The 17,721-nt window shown below is 40.2% G+C and overlaps 1 protein-coding gene across 2 annotated transcripts; it reads left to right on the forward strand.

The window, feature by feature from the left end:
- Nucleotides 1-814: 814 nt before the first annotated feature.
- LOC107827579 (uncharacterized) lies at nucleotides 815-9,928 on the forward strand. Of its 2 annotated transcripts, none has more exons than XM_075250587.1 (14): nucleotides 815-1,024; nucleotides 2,070-2,487; nucleotides 2,571-2,707; nucleotides 4,299-4,412; nucleotides 4,497-4,580; nucleotides 6,075-6,210; nucleotides 6,505-6,668; nucleotides 6,746-6,872; nucleotides 6,957-7,100; nucleotides 7,284-7,379; nucleotides 7,509-7,604; nucleotides 7,731-7,826; nucleotides 7,953-8,048; nucleotides 8,315-9,928. In XM_075250587.1, exons 2-14 carry the CDS (start codon nucleotides 2,167-2,169, stop codon nucleotides 9,584-9,586), a joined length of 2,883 nt encoding a protein of 960 aa, XP_075106688.1. In that variant the 5' UTR covers nucleotides 815-1,024; nucleotides 2,070-2,166; the 3' UTR covers nucleotides 9,587-9,928. The 2 variants fall into 2 exon arrangements, with proteins under 2 accessions (XP_075106688.1, XP_075106689.1); XM_075250588.1 differs by having other exon boundaries at nucleotides 888-1,024; nucleotides 2,073-2,487.
- The last annotated feature ends 7,793 nt before the right edge of the window (nucleotides 9,929-17,721 follow it).

A 17,721-nucleotide genomic window follows, 5' to 3' on the forward strand; every position in this document is an offset into this window, starting at 1 on the left:
TGACCAAAAAGTTTTAACCCTTTTTGTTCACTAATTAAATAAGAAGATATGGGGTAAATCCTAGCCTAGAGATAATTTATTCTAGATCTGAGATAGAAGATATGAATAAACAAGCATAGCTGAACGTAAAATTTGATTACAATCGCGATTGGAATCCATAATGTAAGAAAAGGAAGATGGCTCCAAAAATATCAAATGATAACGAAGAATACATAAAGGAAAAGAGTCACCATTTTTGAACAAAATAGACATTCGTACATTTGATAAGTTGAACTACATACGACTACGAGGATCGTGAGATTTGTCTCTCCCTTTTGGCGAAGAGCCTGAAAGGATGGAACATCTTCTCCTTCAGAGATGTATATGTATATATGTGTTCCTATCAGCCCCCTTTCTGTTACTCTCTCTCATGATATTTATACAAAACGCTTTCCTTACCCAGCGGTCCTTAACCGGAATACCTAAGTTTTTGGAATATCCTGTAGAGTATTCCTCTAAAATGTCTAAGTGTTGAATTAGCCGTTCGGGCCGAACTGAGTGCTCGACCTCGACCGTAGTTGAGTCATTCACTGGTATATTGCTTCCTGTACGTGACTTCGGCTTGGTTGACTCCTGGTCGTTTTTCCTTAAATAGAATTCTTTCGATCAAATTTTGACCTATACAAATACCATACTAAAATATCGATTAAATCAACACCAAAATACCAAATTAATTCAATCCGATTCGAAATTCAATTTTTCGGATTTTATGCGCAAAAACCATAATGGGTCCTGTTGGTCCAAACGTATACGCCAGAAGGAAAAAAAGAAAAGAAAAGAAAAGAGAAGGAGAGAGAAAAAAAAAAAAAAAAAAGAGAGAAGAGTGAGAGAAAATAAAAAAAAGAAAAAGGAAAAAAGGTCGCCAGTGCTTGTGCTTTGTCCCGAAGAGTATCGGATAACGCTGCAACCCTTGTGCTCCTCGGTCGCCCTGTCTTCATTGCTGCTGCGAGTGCCGCCTCGTTCCTCTGTATTGACTTTGTTTCAGGTATTTTAGCTTCATTATTTAGGGCTTTGTTATTTGTGTCAAAGTTGCCTTCTTTATTGGATTTTATATCTTTCTCATGTTGTGATTTATCTAATTAGTCTTCAACCCTATATTATTTCACTGGATTTCTGTTTCTCCTTTACTTATTAAACGGCATCAATCCTGCCTCTCCTCGCGAGAATTACACATTTTCCTACTATCACTGTCTTTCGTATTTTGGGCTTTCATTATTTGGTACCTTTTTTAGATATAAATTTTATACTCTGTTATTTACATAACCAGTTATCAGTTTGTTTATCCAACGCACTTAACTGGGTGTGCCCTTAATCTTATTAGTGATCTCTCTCTCTCAATCTCAATATATATATATATATTTTGTGTATCAGTATCTCTTTCTGTTATTATTTTCCAATTATTTCCCTTGCCCGGGTGCCGTGGGGTGGGGTGGGGGGGGGGGAGGGGGACAGCTACAAGGACAGTTGGAGGTTGATAGTGGAGTGGGGATTGTATGGTTTTCTGAAGTACCCTTTGCAGTAATCTCAACGTAGTCTTAATCTATTTGATCATAGAAGTGGACTTGACCTGCTTTCCTTGGGTACCGATACATTAAGAGGTGACTCGGCAACTGAAACGTGTCTCAATTGTTTCCTTAATTGAACAGGCTTTCGGATGAGCTCTTGCTCTTTATGAAGCTTGTTTGTTTATAATTTATTACCTGTTCTGTCTACATGCCTTTAATGAACGATTTCACCTCATCTGCGTATCATTGCACTTGATTGGCATTCTATTTCCCCTCTTTTACCTATAGGATGTGTGAAAACAAGGACATGTTGTCTGTAGAATCATCAACTTCAAGCTTCCTTTTGATATTTCATCAAAAATTGATTTTTCTTGGCTACAATGCTTTCAAAGTAAAAGGTCCTTGCATTAACATTCTTGGGTACCATCGCACCAGGATGACCTAAGAACATATTTTTCCAGCACTATGACATTCTCTAATATTTGGTGTTAGGTGCTAAATTTTTTGTTTTAATGTTTTTGTTAGAAGCTCTCAACTGACTACTCCTAGGGAGGAACTCATTGATCAAAATTGAGATAGCATCATTATGCTCTAGTGGTAATTGTTGTGGCTTGCTTTGACAATGGTGGCTGATCAGTGGAAGAAACGTCTACGTGCTGCCAGCACTGTTGACTATTCTCAGGAACCCCATGGATTGAAGAAGAAGAAGAAGAAGCAGGGATTAGCAAGATATAGTTTGAAGTTAAGATCCAATGTTTCTCTGGTCTGGGATGACAAAAAAAGGTGTGTTCTTGCCAAGAAGGAGCAAATTGGCATTTCATGGAGAGACTTGACTCCCTTTTTGGATTCTCTCTCCCACCATCATAGTATACTGGCTGATGTTTTTACTCTACCTCACGGAATTTTTGAATTCGAAAATTTAAGTGAGGTCCTCTCGCACGAGGTAATTGTCTATGAAGTTGTGTATGCTGAATATACTGGAAGCTATGACTTTCCTTGTGTCTTACGCTATGAAAATTGATATAGGTCTGGCAGGCAAACTTGTCAGAAGATGAGAGAGGATTTCTTACCCAATTTTTGCCGGAAGGGTCAGATCCAGATGAAATTGTCTGTAAATTGCTGGGGCAGGAAAATTTTCACTTCGGAAATCCTTTTGTTAAGTGGCAAGTCTTTCTTTACTAAATATCTCCGCATGACAACATTGCACATGTCTGAGAACAATATGTCAGATGTTCTTATGGAAACATTCAATTTTCCATTTTTTACTTATTAGGAATTTGTACTTCAGGTTGCTGTGACTTCTATTGTTACTTCGGACAGTAGGAGTTGTGGTGGGCTCTTGATATTTTATTTTTTATCTGACAGTACTCGGGTTGGTCTTCCCATTTCAGGGAATTATCAAATTTTGATGGGATATGGTTCCCTTTTCTTAGTTTTCTATACATTTAAAAGAAGCTAGGAGATGTTTTTGATATAAATTGAGATTGTGCAGATAAAGATACTGATTTTAGCATTGTGTTCTTCCGATGAGATTGGAAATTATAGTTATCCCACCAAGCAGCAATTGTTTTACGGATGCAAAGAGAGGTCGTGAGGCACATGGAGAAGAAAAGATGAACTAAGGCTTCTTAGTGTATATGGATGTAGTTTGGTATGACCATAATATGATACATTAGGTTGTAATACAATGGATCAACTCCTCAAAAAAAAAAAAGATCAATACAAGGGATTTTGAGGATCATAATACATGGATGTATCATCTGTAACTGTGCCATATCCTCATTTTGTGTTAGATAGTGTAGAATACTTGATAATGTGAGCATGACAGGTAGCCTGTGAGGACCAACAAGAGGAACCAAACACTTAAATTTTAACAGAACCTAATATGAAGTGCAATCGACCTACCACACATTGGCTGTTAATAATTTCCCTAGCGTAGTCCTTAATTTTACCAAAGTCCTTTCAAGTTAGGAGTCTAGAGAAGCGTAGGCTTTCTCTATTATGGCACAAGCATGTTCTTATAATTGTTTTGGTGTTGAACTGTAGTTCTCTTAACCGTCTGAGACCTCTTTTTTACCTCCTTAGTTGTTGGGCGTATTCTATCTGATCCCATAACCTTCTAATTTTTTTTTGGTTGCTACAGACTTTTGTTGACTAGGTGCTTAATTATGCACTTATTAACCTTGTATCTTACATCATTGTGCCAATTATCTGAAATAACATCTCTAAATCAACATCTCAAGTTGCAAAGAGGTTAGCATAGACTACCTTATGACAAGTAGTATGTTTCATCAGAGGCGGATCCAGGATTTGAAGTTTATGGGTTCCTACAACGATCTCAAGTTAATAACTGGGATCACAGTCAAATATTTGTAGATGTTTTAATGAATAATACATATACAAGGTTTGGGCAAAAGCTAATTGGTTCCCTGGAACCCGCATCTTAGCCTCTAGATTTGCCACTGGTTTCATGACCATCAGCACTAGCAGCCCCAGCTGCTACATAGCTTTTCTGCATAGCATCTAGTAGATAATCTTTTAACTCTTTCATTTTCAAGTGCTTTATACTTTTGATTGGAGAGATTTTGACTATCGCTGAGCATTAAGGATAATTTGCCTTTAAAATACTTTTCTGTTTCTAGTTATAGTTTACTATGCATGCTTAACTATGCATTTATCTGGACTTGTGTGATTTGACCCCTTACAGAGATGTTATGTGACTTTCATGTTTAAAAGTCTTTGGTATCTTTGCAGGGGTCAGATGATTTGTTCTGGTAGCTTTCACCCTGATATTGTTATGCGTCAGGAACATCTTCTCAAGGCTAACAAGAAGGCGTATTACATGGAATTACAAAATTACCATAATAAGTATGCAGTTTTCTTAACTGTCCTTTTTAAACCTTATTTTCAGAACATTTTACTGTTTGCGTTACATTTTACTTCTCGTGGCAGTATGATTGAGAAGTTGCAGTTATGGAAGGAAAATGTGGAGAGCTGTAAAGACTCTGAGGAAGAATTGGTGGAGAGAATATTGAGGTGAGTTCTCTTTCATTGTCTTATATCATAGGTTTCTTTAGGATCTCAAAAAAGCAACTAGAAAATTTGCTTCCCAGCAATAATGAAGTAAAGGAAAAGAAAGGGAGTGAGACTTTTTTATGCATATATTTATTTGAATGGAAAATGGAAGTTAAAAAAGAGAAGAGAATTAACTTAAGATTGCAGAATATTTTATTGTTTGCATTTTGAGTTTTGCTAAACTTTGTTTTTGAAGTTTCCACCTTCAGTGGAAAATGCAGTAAACGCGTAATGTTATCCACATATCGGCTTGAATTGTGCCACTAATTTAGTGAAAAACATCATGTGTTCTCTTGGGTTTCTTTATGTTTTGCCTTCTCCTCTGTCTCCACTGTAAACTGAATATGTGTTTCCCACTGTCGACTATGTCTTAATATAATTCCATTTCCGAACCATACAGAGTTTGGTCAAGTGAAACTAAAGATTAAAAGCTCAGGTTCAAAAAATTCATGAAATGTTTGTGTGAAAAATCCTCAAGAAGAAAAGAACTGAGTAGAGCGTAATTTATAATTATTTTGATGTCAAATGATTTCATTATTTACCTAGTAAGAAAAGTCGAATGATTTCGTGATTTACCTCGTAAGAAAAGTCGAAGGAATTCATTGCCCAATAGAGCCTATAATTCTTCAAAATGATGAAAAGTTTGAAGAATTTTTTTATAAATAACTTGACTATAACGTCTTAAAACTTGTGTCCGCCCATGACTTTCTTGTTTACCAAACGCCAGGAATACTTTAGGATTTTAGACAGTGTTTAGTTGATGAGAATTTACCTCTTTTCTTCTTTCTTTTCACACTAAAAAGTCGATTCACTATTGGTTTGCAAAGGAAATTTCCGGGTTAGGAACCAAACCACTTCATTGATAAATCTGAAGACTTCTTTTCCTCTTTTTTCCATGCCGTTTTCTTGTTGAGCCTGAATTTCATGGAATCTAGGACAACCTTTTTATGACACCTGAATCTTCATCTCGGCATGACAAAGGATGTAGTAATGAACGCCTGAACATTTTGATGTTGGATGGGGATAGTCAGAGAGGGTATACTGTCTTTTGCCTTGAGCACTGTCTTTCTGTATTGATCTCGATATATAAGGAAATTTAAGAAGAAAGAAAGACGCACATGAAAAGAGATAAAGGATAACTCAGAAGAAATATTGAAATCGTTTTGACAACTGCACTAAGTTATGCCAGAGTAGAAGTTTCATGCAAAGTTCCTTTTGGTTCTTTTTTCTTGACATTGTTGTTCTTGAATTGAGTTTAACCTTTTTGGTTATCAATAAATCTGTTTGAATAAAGTAGATGAAAATAATTTATTGCATGAAGAAGCAAAAGAGAAGATAGAATAAGCTTACACTATGACTTCTTAAATTCTGGTTGTATGCTTGTGATTGTTATTATGGTAATTGCATCTTTCCCACTATAAGGGAGCATGACAGACGTGCCTTTTTGGTATTCAGAAAGGGCTTCACAGAAGGCACCTATGGCAGTTCACCTGATGGAGCTAAGGTGATTGGAAGGTCTAGGAAAGGAGAAAAGCTAAACAGGCGCAATATCCAACACAGCGATGGCGCCAAATACATGTCTTATATTAAGGTGGCTATGCTTTGGTTGGAACATCTTATGAATCTATTTAAAATTTTCCAATGATCTTGATTTTGTTTGTTTTCTCACCAAAAATCGGAGATCTCACATGTTGCAGCCATTATTCAGCAAGATGTTAGCCCAGCCATTTTGTCTCTTGAGTTCTTACATAGAATGCTTTTCATTTCAGTCCTTCATGTGTGGAAATTCTGTTGGGACTCGTTGATTATATGGAATTTTCTCGAGTTCCAATGGCTGATACACTTTCTCCATCCTTCTTCCCCTCCTTTCTTCATCATATTTCAGGTCAGTCGAGAACACTACCAACGTGTTAAGAACAGCATGAAGCATAATAGTAATAGCATTCAGCCCAGGTCTCTGAGCAACGTCTTAGGTGATATGGAAAATCTCCATGTACAGCCATTTGAATTTTATGAGGAAGAGGAACGTCAGAAGTTACATGACCACTGGTTAGTGCTGTGGAGCAAAACGTTTCTTCTAGTTTATCAATGTTTTCCACATCAGTTCATAGTGTGTGTTTGTACAGGCTGCACCTGGCAAACAGAGATGTCCCTGCTGGTTTTGCAAACTGGATACAGAGACGTTCACAGGGATTGCAAGTGAGAAGATCATTAGGTCAAGAAATGGAACAGAAACTGAAAGTCCAAATTAAGGTCTATCTTAGGAGTGCATCTTATATATCCAAGTTCCCAGAATCTCCTGAATTATCTGACAATTTGTTTTACTTGGTTTATCAGGGGGAAGAGGAAAAGATCCCCGATGGGATCTTTGCAGAACTAACTGATACTAAAGAAGAAGAAGAGAGAAGGAGCTCTGATGGGATCTTTGCTGAACTAACTGATAATAAAGAAGCAGAAGTTGCACTCTCAATGGAAGTAGAGGTTTATACTTTTAGCTTATCTCCCCTTTGTGTCTGGGGGTCATTGTGGTTTTATCTCTTCACCTTTTGAGGAATCAGTTTTGAAGATTATATTCTTCTGAATGGTTTTCTTGTTTTTTCTAATGGTAGTTCCAGATAGTCTATCTTAGTTGTCTAATTGTTAAATTGTCTAAGTTTGCTCTAGGTTGATCAGCAAGAGGGCAACGAAAAATCTGATGGGTTGATTGAGAAGCAGATGGAAAGCGAGATAGTAGATAATGAGCTTTCTCTACACTCGGAGGTCAGTGATACTATTAAAAAACCAAATGTATAGAGGCGAAAAGTCTTCACCTACATTCTTATAATTCGTGTATGTCAAAGGGAAGATGGTCTCCTTGTTTAATTGTTAAATTGTTTAAGTTCCCTCTAGGTTGATCAGCATGAAAGCAACGAAAAATCTGATGGGTTGGTCGATAAGCAAATGGAATGCGAGATAGTAAATAATGAGCTTCCTCTACAGCCGGAGGTCAGTTTTACTAATAGAAAACCAAGTTTATAGCGAAAAGTCTTCACCTACATTCTTACAATTCGTGTATGTCAAAGGGAAGATGGTCTCCTTGTCTAATTGTTAAGTTGTCTGAGTTTGCTCTAGGTTGATCAGCATGAGAGCAACGAAAAATCTGATGGGTTGATCGAAAAGCAAATGGAAAGCGAGATAGTAAATACTGAGCTTTTTCTACACTCGGAGGTCAGTTATGCTGATAGAAAACCAGTTGTATAAAGGCGAAAAGTCTTCACCATTCTTACAATTTGTGTATGTCGAAGGGAAGATGGTCTTCTTGTCTAATTTAAACATTTTCCAAGTTTGCTTTAGGTTGATCAGCATGAGGGCAAAGAAGAATCTGATGGATTGATCAAGAAGCAAATGGAAAGAGAAATAGTAAATGATGAGCTTCCTCTACAGCCAGAGGTCAGTTATACTAATAGAAAAACAATTGTATTGATTGTTGAGGCGAAAAGGATTCACCTAAATTCTTACCAACTTGTGTATTGTCAAAGGGAAGATAGTCTTCTTAAAAACACGGGCCCTGTCTCGTTCAATACAAATAAATGAGTGGTAGAATATTCAGTTAAGAGCTTTTAGTTAAACCATAATTTTCCTGAGAAGAAATCTGTTAGATTTCCTATGTGCTTGATAAGATTCAAATAAAACTCTTTGGGTTATATGATGGTCAGGATCAGGAGGGAGGAGAATCTGCAAGCTTATGTGATAAACAGACTCCTGATAGCACAGCTAACACTGATTATGATGATGAATCTCTCCCTGTCTCACTCAATCAGCATCTTGATCATGTTTCACTTGTTGAGAGCAATCAGTTAGACCACTTTAAGCTGGACTCTAACGAGAACCATATAATCCAGCAAGCAGATGAAGTTTCTCCAACTCTATCAGAGTATCCAGAGGAAGGGTTGAATAATGTGGATGGTCCTGTTGATCAGGGGGATCCTCTTGCTTCTACCAGTGTTGGTTGGCCAGCAGTTAGCATAGCTACTTCTTATGGACGTGCCACTCCCATAAGTCATGAATATTCTTCTGTTGAGGAGTTGTCACTTGGGCATCCTCGAGTTACTGATGAGCCAGCGGCTAATCTTATTAATCTGGGAGCTGTCCCTACAGAAAAGGATGCTGGGAGGGATATGTTGCCCAGAGAACCCAGTGATGTTTCTCTTTTTGGTTCATACCCTCAGAACAGGAATGAAATATTTCAACCATTTTTTAAAGGTCCAGATAGTTTATCTTACAATCATGAGCATAGACAGCCTCCACTGGTGTACCAACCATCAAGCAATCTGATCGTGGAGCCAGGTCAATATTCTGGTCATTTAAGGGAGCAGCTTCATGCGCAGTTACCATTGGAGCTAAGGCACAAGGGACTGAATGATCTCCTCATGCATCAGAACTTTCAGGAGAATCTATACCCAGATGGAGGTCGATACTCTTTCCCTAGGCATGAGCAGTTGAATGTTGGCATGCAAGATTGGGCTGTCAATTCTGTTCATGTATCAGCACCGTCTCAAACTCATTTAAGCAGTGGAGACTTGTTAAGTCAGAATTGGTTCTCTGGAGAGAATCATGGCCGTGGGGCCTGGTCTACTTTGGAAGGTATTGGCGGTCCATCTCAGAGCATTGGAAGTGTAAACAACTCAGATCAGAGCTTGTACAGTGTTTTATCTGAATGTAACACACTGCATCAGAGTGGCTCTTATGATCTATCAGGATCAAGAGAACGGTTGATCCCTTCAAGGAACTATGGTGAGATGGGTGTGGGAGTTACCACAACGAGCAATGCCTCGCTGCAACCAGCTAAACCCCTTAGTTACATGAGTAGCCAGGAAAGTCCTGGAGGCCTTAAACCCAATGGTCTCGGATGGGTGAGCATGTCTACTCAAAGTCCTGGGGTACAGGATCCGATGGGTAAACCATTCTTGAGGTCCTGGAATCCGTAGGGATGTTGCGTTGCAAAATGATACGTGGCTCCAAGAGTCCGCAGGACAAAAGTTGATGTAAACTTGTACACCACGAGATGCAGCCAGATTTTATTGCAATTGTTTTGAGGTGAGGCTGCTGCAAGGCTTTTCTTGATGATGTCAAGCCTCATAGGCATTTTGTAAATACATACATTAGACAAATCTAATGTCTGTGTATATACTAGATATAGGGAGATTGGTTTAGTTATGGAGATCCAATGGTTCTTTAACTAGATACTAGATATTTAGATAATATAGTCTTGCTAGTATTTTTCATTTTTTTCTTTGTTAGTAAAATAAAATCTCCCCTATTTTGTTCAATGCTTTCCTTTCAGTACAATTGTTAAAAAATCCTTCTGACAACATTACCTACACCTAACGGCAGAAATGAGGTTTTGCGCTATGTACTTTGGGCATTATGTTGTTTTATTTTAATACGGAAATTGTACTATCACTACCAGCTTAATGTGGTAACCGTCATGATTCGCTCATTAATGTTTTCTCTGGATGCATTTGGCTAAATTCAAATTAACGAGACAAGAGGGTTGTATATTGTTTTAAAAACATTTTACTTCATTTAGAGTGATTTATCGACTATCGTGGATTCGTTGGTACGCAAAAGTCTTGGTAGAATTTAGGAGTTAATCATAAGGGGAAAAAATTGGCAATGCTCAATAACACTTATGTATTGGTTAAATCTGACCGTGACGGTCGAGCTGACTAATGTCCCGCCTAAGAGACTGGGCAGTAAAAGATAACATAGCCCACTCTACATCCCATTCTCGACACCCGTCGAGTCAAAAGGAGCAATGTCTAAAAGAACGACCAAGGCACACTAGATGCCAGAGAGCGTTGGACCAAGTAAATGGCAAGGGTGCCTTGACTATATATAGTAGGGGAAAACCTTCGATTAAGAGGGTCTGCTCCCTATTCTCTCTCCCAAGATCTCTTCTTGTAATCTTTATGGGAAAGAAGTAATCTGCAGAAAAATATGTAAAGCTATCTCCCCCATCGATTGATGGGAGTCACGAATTTCAATAAGATCAACTTTATTTCTTTCATCCTATGTATTATCTACACTATTAGCTCTTTGATCTAGAATTTATTATGTATGACTAAGATTTACCCCTTCATTTTCTTTGATTGATTTATTCAAAAAGGTTCCAATATTTTTTGAGTCAAACAATTTGGCGCAGTTTGTGGGGATTTCTTAGTGAAATTTCCTAGTCTCTCCCAGATCAAAGATAAGAAACACGATCACCCACCGAAAAGAGTGCGAAGGAAAAACCCAACCCACGCGGGACAAAGGCGCAGCATGATAGGGGGGAGAGCCGAGCAGAATCACCAAATTTCGAAATCTTTGCCCCATCAACCATTAAAATGCCAAACAAGACGAACAACGTTGCCAACCTATTCTCCTCCATCGGACCATCGGGTGGAGGCAAGGAAAGTATCATTCTAACTCACTTTCTGCTCTTTGCCCAAGTAGGAACATAAAGGCCGCGCGGGCGAGCGAGTAAAGAAACATCTCAATTAAAGGACGAAAAACTACTGCAAAACTACCAAAATACTGCCCGCCGCCGACTCCCCTAAGCCGGAAGGCAGGAGTCACACAAGGAAACTACAACGTGTGCGCACAACGAACCTAAGCGAAATAGCAACATTTCGTATTCTCCGATGTTGCACCCTCTGATGCAAGCAATGTCAAACGAACTAGGACTCCCCCGGAAAATGTCTGATTCTCCAAAACCTGGGACTGACGACGGGCTACTATTTCGATAAGTTCAAAATAACACCCTTTAAGGCCAAGGGCCTTCGCCAAAAAGAAGAGTTCGACCTAGATCGAACGACGACGGGTTACTAATTCAATAAGTTCGAAATAACACCCTTTAAGGCCAAGGGCCTTTGCCAAAAAGAAGAGTTCGACCACGATCGAACGACGAAAGGTTACTATTTCGATAAGTTCGAAATAACACAATTTAAGGCCCAGGGCCTTCGCCAAAAAGAAGAGTTCGACCTCGATCGAACGACGACGGGTTACTATTTCGATAAGTTCGAAATAACACCCTTTAAGGCCAAAGGCCTTCGCCAAAAAGAAGAGTTCGACCTCCATCGAACGACGACGGGTTACTATTTCGATAAGTTCAAAATAACACCCTTTAAGGCCAAGGGCCTTCGCCAAAAAGAAGAGTTCGACCTCCATCGAACGACGACGGGTTACTATTTCGATAAGTTCGAAATAACACCTTAAAGGCCAAGGGCCTTCGCAAAAAAGAAAAGTTCGACCTCGATCGAACGACGACGGGTTACTATTTCGATAAGTTCGAAATAACACCCTTTAAGTCCAAGGGCCTTTGCCCAAAAGAAGAGTTCGACCTCGATAGAATGACGACGGGTTACTATTTTGATAAGTTCGAAATAACACCCTTTAAGGCCAAGGGCCTTCGCCAAAAAGAAGAGTTCGACCTCGATCGAACGACGACGGGTTACTAATTCGATAAGTTCGAAATAACACCCTTTAAGGCCAAGGGTCTTCGCCAAAAAGAAGAGTTCGACCTAGATCAAATGATGACGGGTTACTATTTCGATAAGTTCGAAATAATACCATTTAAGGCCAAGGGCCTTCGCCAAAAAGAAGAGTTCGACCTCGATCGAACAACGATGGGTTACCATTTTGATAAGTTCGAAATAACACCCTTTAAAGCCAAAGGCCTTCGCCAAAAAGAAGAGTTCGACCTCGATCGAACGACGACGGGCTACTATTTCGATAAGTTCGAAATAACACCCTTTAAGGCCAAGGGCCTTCGCTAAAAAGAAGAGTTCGACCTCGAACGAACGACGACGGGTTACTATTTCGATAAGTTCGAAATAATACCATTTAAGGCCAACGACCTTCGCCAAAAAGAAGAGTTCCACCTCGATCGAACGACGACGGGTTACCATTTCGATAAGTTCGAAATAACACCCTTTAAGGCCAAGGGCCTTCGCCAAAAAGAAGAGTTTAACCTCCATCGAACGACGACGGGTTACTATTTCGATAAGTTCGAAATAACACCCTTTATGGCCAAGGATCTTCGCCAAAAAGAAGAGTTCGACCTCGATCGAACGACGACGGGTTACCATTTCGATAAGTTCGAAATAACACCCTTTAAGTCCAAAGACTTTCGCCCAAAAGAAGAGTTCCACCTCGATCGAACGACGACGGGTTACTATTTTGATAAGTTCAAAATAACACCCTTTAAGGCCAAGGGCCTTCCCCAAAAAGAAGAGTTCGACCTCGATCGAACGATGATGGGTTACCATTTCGATATGTTCGAAATAGCACCCTTTAAGGCCAAGGGCCTTCGCTAAAAAGAAGAGTTTGACCTAGATCGAACGACGACGGGTTACTATTTCGATAAGTTCGAAATAACACCCTTTAAGGCCAATGTCCTTCGCCAAAAAGAAGAGTCCGACCTCGATCGAACGACGACGGGTTACCATTTCGATAAGTTTGAAATAACATCCTTTAAGGCCAAGGGCCTTCGCAAAAAAGAAGAGCCCGACCTCGATCGAACGACGACGATTTACCGTTTCGATAAGTTTGAAATAACATCCTTTAAGGTCAAGGGCCTTCGCCAAAAATAAGAGTTCGACCTCGATCGAACGACGACGGGTTACTATTTCGCGAAGTTCGAAATAACACCCTTTAAGGCCAAGGGCCTTCGCAAAAAAGAAAAGACCGACCTCGATCTAACGACGACGGGTTACTATTTCGATAAGTTCGAAGTAACACCCTTTAATGCCAAGGGCCTTCGCCAAAAAGAACAGTTCGACCTCGATCGAACGACGATGGGTTACCATTTTGATAAGTTCAAAATAACACCCTTTAAGGCTAAGGGCCTTCTCCAAAAAGAAGAGTCCGACCTAGATCGAACGACGACGAGTTACTATTTCGATAAGTTCGAAATAACACCTTTTAAGGCCAAGGGGCTTAAAGAGTTCAACTTCGATCGAACATTGACGGGTTACTCTTTCGATAAGATCGAAATAACACCTTTTAAGGCCAAGGGCTTTGCCAAAAAGAAGAGTGCGACCTCGATCAAACGACGACAGGTTACTATTTCGTAAAGTTCAAAGTAACACCCTTTAAGGCCAAAGGACTTCCACAAAAATAAGAGTTCGACCTCGATCGAACGATGTCGGGTTACCATTTTAATAATTTCGAAATAACACCCTTTAAGGCCAAGGGCCTTCACCAAAAAGAAGAGTTCGATCTCGATCGAACGACGACGAGTTACTATTTCGATAAATTCAAAATAACATCCTTTAAGGACAAGGGCTTTCGCCTAAAAGAAGCGTTCGACCTCGATCGAATGACGACGGGTTACCGTTTCGATAAGTTCGAAATAACATCCATTAAGGCCAAGGGTCTTTGCCAAAAAGAAGAGTCCGACCTCGATCGAACGACAACGGGTTACCATTTCGATAAATTCAAAATAACATCCTTTAAGGCCAAGGGCCTTCGCCAAAAATAAGAGTTCGACCTCGATCGAACGACGATGGGTTAATATTTCGATAAGTTCAAAATAACACCCTTTAAGGCCTAGGGCCTTTGCCAAAAAGAAGAGTTCGACCTCGATCGAACGACGACAAGTTACCATTTCGAAAAGTTCGAAATAACACCCTTTAAGGCCAAGGGCCTTTGCCAAAAAGAAGAGTACGACCTCGATCGAAACGACGACGGTTTACTATTTCGATAAGTTCGAAATAACACCTTTTAAGGCCAAGGGGCTTCGCCAAAAAGAAGAGTTCGACTTTGATCGAACATTGACGGGTTACTCTTTGGATAAGATCGAAATAACACCCTTTAAGACCAAGGGCCTTCGCCAAAAAGAAGAGTTCGACCTCGATCGAACGTTGACAGGTTGCTCATTCAATAAGCTCGAAATAACACCCTTTAAGGCCAAGGGGCTTCGCCAAAAAGAAGAGTCTGATCTCGATCAAACGACGACGGGTTACTATTTTGATAAGTTAGAAATAAAACCTTTTAAGGCCAAGGGCCTTCGCCAAAATGAAAAATCCGACCTTGATCGAACGACGACGGGTTACTATTTCGGTAAGTTCAAAGTAACACCCTTTAAGGCCAAGGGCCTTTGCCAAAAAGAAGGGTTCGACCTTGATCGAACGACGACGGGTTACCATTTCGATAAGTTCGAAATAACACTCTTTAAGGCCAAGGGCCTTCGCCAAAAAGAAGAGTTCGACCTTGATCGAACCACGACAGGCTACTATTTCGATAAGTTCGAAATAATACCCATTAAGGCCAAGGGCATTCACCAAAAAGAAGAGTTCGACCTCGATCGAACGACGACGGGCTACTATTTCGATAAGTTCGAAATAACACCCTTTAAGGCCAGAGGCCTTCGCCAAAAAGAAGAGTTCGACCTCAATCGAACGATGACGGGCTACTATTTCGATAAGTTCGAAATAACACCCTTTAAGACCAAAAGCCTTCGCCAAAAAGAAGAGTTCGGCCTCGATCGAATGACGACGGGTTACCATTTCGAATAAGTTCGAAATAACACCCTTTAAGGCTAAGGGCCTTCGCCAAAAAGAAGAGTTCAACCTCCATCGAACGACGATGGTTAATATTTCGATAAGTTCGAAATAACACCCTTTATGGCCAAGTGTCTTCGCTAAAAAGAAGAGTTCAACCTCGATTGAACGACGACGGGTTACCATTTCGATAAGTTTGAAATAACACCCTTTAAGTCCAAAGACCTTCGCCCAAAAGAAGAGTTCCACCTCTATCAAACGACGACGGGTTACTATTTTGATAAGTTCAAAATAACACCCTTTAAGGCCAAGGGCCTTCCCCAAAAAGAAGAGTTCGACCTCGATCGAATGATGATGGGTTACCATTTCGATATGTTCAAAATAGCACCCTTTAAGGCCAAGGGCCTTCGCCAAAAAGAAGAGTTTGACCTCGATCGAACGACGACGGGTTACTATTTCGATAAGTTCGAAATAACACCCTTTAAGGCCAATGTCCTTCGCCAAAAAGAAGAGTCCGACCTCGATCGAACGACGACGGGTTACTATTTTGATAAGTTTGAAATAACATCCTTTAAGGCCAAGGGACTTCGCCAAAAAGAAGAGTCCGACCTCGATCGAACGACGACGATTTACCATTTCGATAAGTTCGAAATAACATCCTTTAAGGTCAAGGGCCTTCGCCAAAAATAAGAGTTCGACCTCGATCGAACGACGACGGGTTACTATTTCGCGAAGTTCGAAATAACACCCTTTAAGGCCAAGGGCCTTCGCAAAAAAGAAGAGTCCGACCTCTATCGAACGACGACAGATTACTATTTCGATAAGTTCGAAGTAACAGCCTTTAAGGCCAAGGGCCTTCGCCAAAAAGAAGAGTTCGACCTCGATCGAACGACGATGGGTTACCATTTCGATAAATTCAAAATAACTCCCGTTAAGGCTAAGGGCCTTCTCCAAAAAGAAGAGTTCAACCTACATCGAACGACGACGAGTTACTATTTCGATAAGCTCGAAATAACACCCTTTAAGGCCAAGGGGCTTCGCCAAAAAGAAGAGTCCGATGTCGATTAAACGACGACGGGTTACTATTTTGATAAGTTAGAAATAACATCTTTTAAGGTCAAGGGCCTTAGCCAAAATGAAAAATTCGACCTCGATCGAACGACGACGGGTTACTATTTCGGTAAGTTCAAAGTAACACCCTTTAAGGCCAAGGGACTTCCCCAAAAATAAGAGTTCGACCTCGATCGAACGGCGACGGGTTACCATTTTAATAAGTTCGAAATAACACCCTTTAAGGCCAAGGGCCTTCACCAAAAAGAAGAGTTCGACCTCGATCGAACGACGACGGGTTACTACTTCGATAAATTCGAAATAACATCCTTTAAGTACAAGGGCTTTCACCAAAAATAAGCGTTCGACCTCGATCGAACGATGACGGGTTACCATTTCGATAAGTTCGAAAAAACATCCATTAAGGCCAAAGGCCTTTGCCAAAAAGAAGAGTCCGACCTCGATCGAACGACAACGGGTTACCATTTCTATAAGTTCAAAATAACATCCTTTAAGGCCAAGGGCCTTCGCGAAAAAGAAGAGTTCAACCTCGATCGAACGACGACGGGTTAATATTTCGATAAGTTCGAATTAACACCCTTTAAGGCCTAGGGCCTTCACCAAAAAGAAGAGTTCGATCTCGATCGAACGACGACGGGTTACCATTTCGAAAAGTTTGAAATAACACCCTTTAAGGCCAAGGGCCTTCACCAAAAAGAAGAGTCCGACCTCGATCGAACGACGATGGTTTACTATTTCGATAAGTTCGAAATAACACCCTTTAAGACCAAGGGCCTTCGCCAAAAAGAAGAGTTCGACCTCGATCGAACGTTGACAGGTTACTCATTCAATAAGCTCGAAATAACACCCTTTAAGGCCAAGGGGCTTCGCCAAAAAGAAGAGTCCGATGTCGATTAAACGACGACGGGTTACTATTTTGATAAGTTAGAAATAACATCTTTTAAGGCCAAGGGCCTTAGCCAAAATGAAAAATTCGACCTCGATCGAACGACGACGGGTTACTATTTCGGTAAGTTCAAAGTAACACCCTTTAAGACCAAGGGACTTCCCAAAAAATAAGAGTTCGACCTCGATCGAACGGCGACAGGTTACCATTTTAATAAGTTCGAAATAACACCCTTTAAGGCCAAGAGCCTTCACCAAAAAAAAGAGTTCGATCTCGATCGAACGACGACGGGTTACTACTTCGATAAATTCGAAATAACATCCTTTAAGGTCAAGGGCTTTCGCCAAAAAGAAGAGTTCGACCTCGATCGAACGATGACGGGTTACCATTTCGATAAGTTCGAAATAACACCCTTTAAGACCAAGGGCCTTCGCCAAGAAGAAGAGTCCGACCTCGATCGAACGACAACGGGTTACCATTTCGGTAAGTTCAAAATAACATCCTTTAAGGCCAAGGGCCTTCGCCAAAAAGAAGAGTTCGACCTCGATCGAACGACGACGGGTTAATATTTCGATAAGTTCGAATTAACACCCTTTAAGGCCTAGGGCCTTCACCAAAA

The sequence above is a fragment of the Nicotiana tabacum genome, chromosome 3 (genome assembly GCF_000715075.1).
Source record: "Nicotiana tabacum cultivar K326 chromosome 3, ASM71507v2, whole genome shotgun sequence".
NCBI classification, from domain to species: Eukaryota; Viridiplantae; Streptophyta; class Magnoliopsida; order Solanales; family Solanaceae; genus Nicotiana; species Nicotiana tabacum.

Bases quoted from the DNA above. Each gene is read 5' to 3' on its own strand.
- LOC107827579 (XM_075250587.1), top strand. From the start codon at position 2,167: ATGGTGGCTGATCAGTGGAAGAAACGTCTACGTGCTGCCAGCACTGTT. The intron at 4,581-6,074 runs GTGAGTTCTCTT...TTTGGTATTCAG, and splicing joins TTGGTGGAGAGAATATTGAG to AAAGGGCTTCACAGAAGGCA. The intron at 7,101-7,283 runs GTTTATACTTTT...AGTTTGCTCTAG, and splicing joins CACTCTCAATGGAAGTAGAG to GTTGATCAGCAAGAGGGCAA.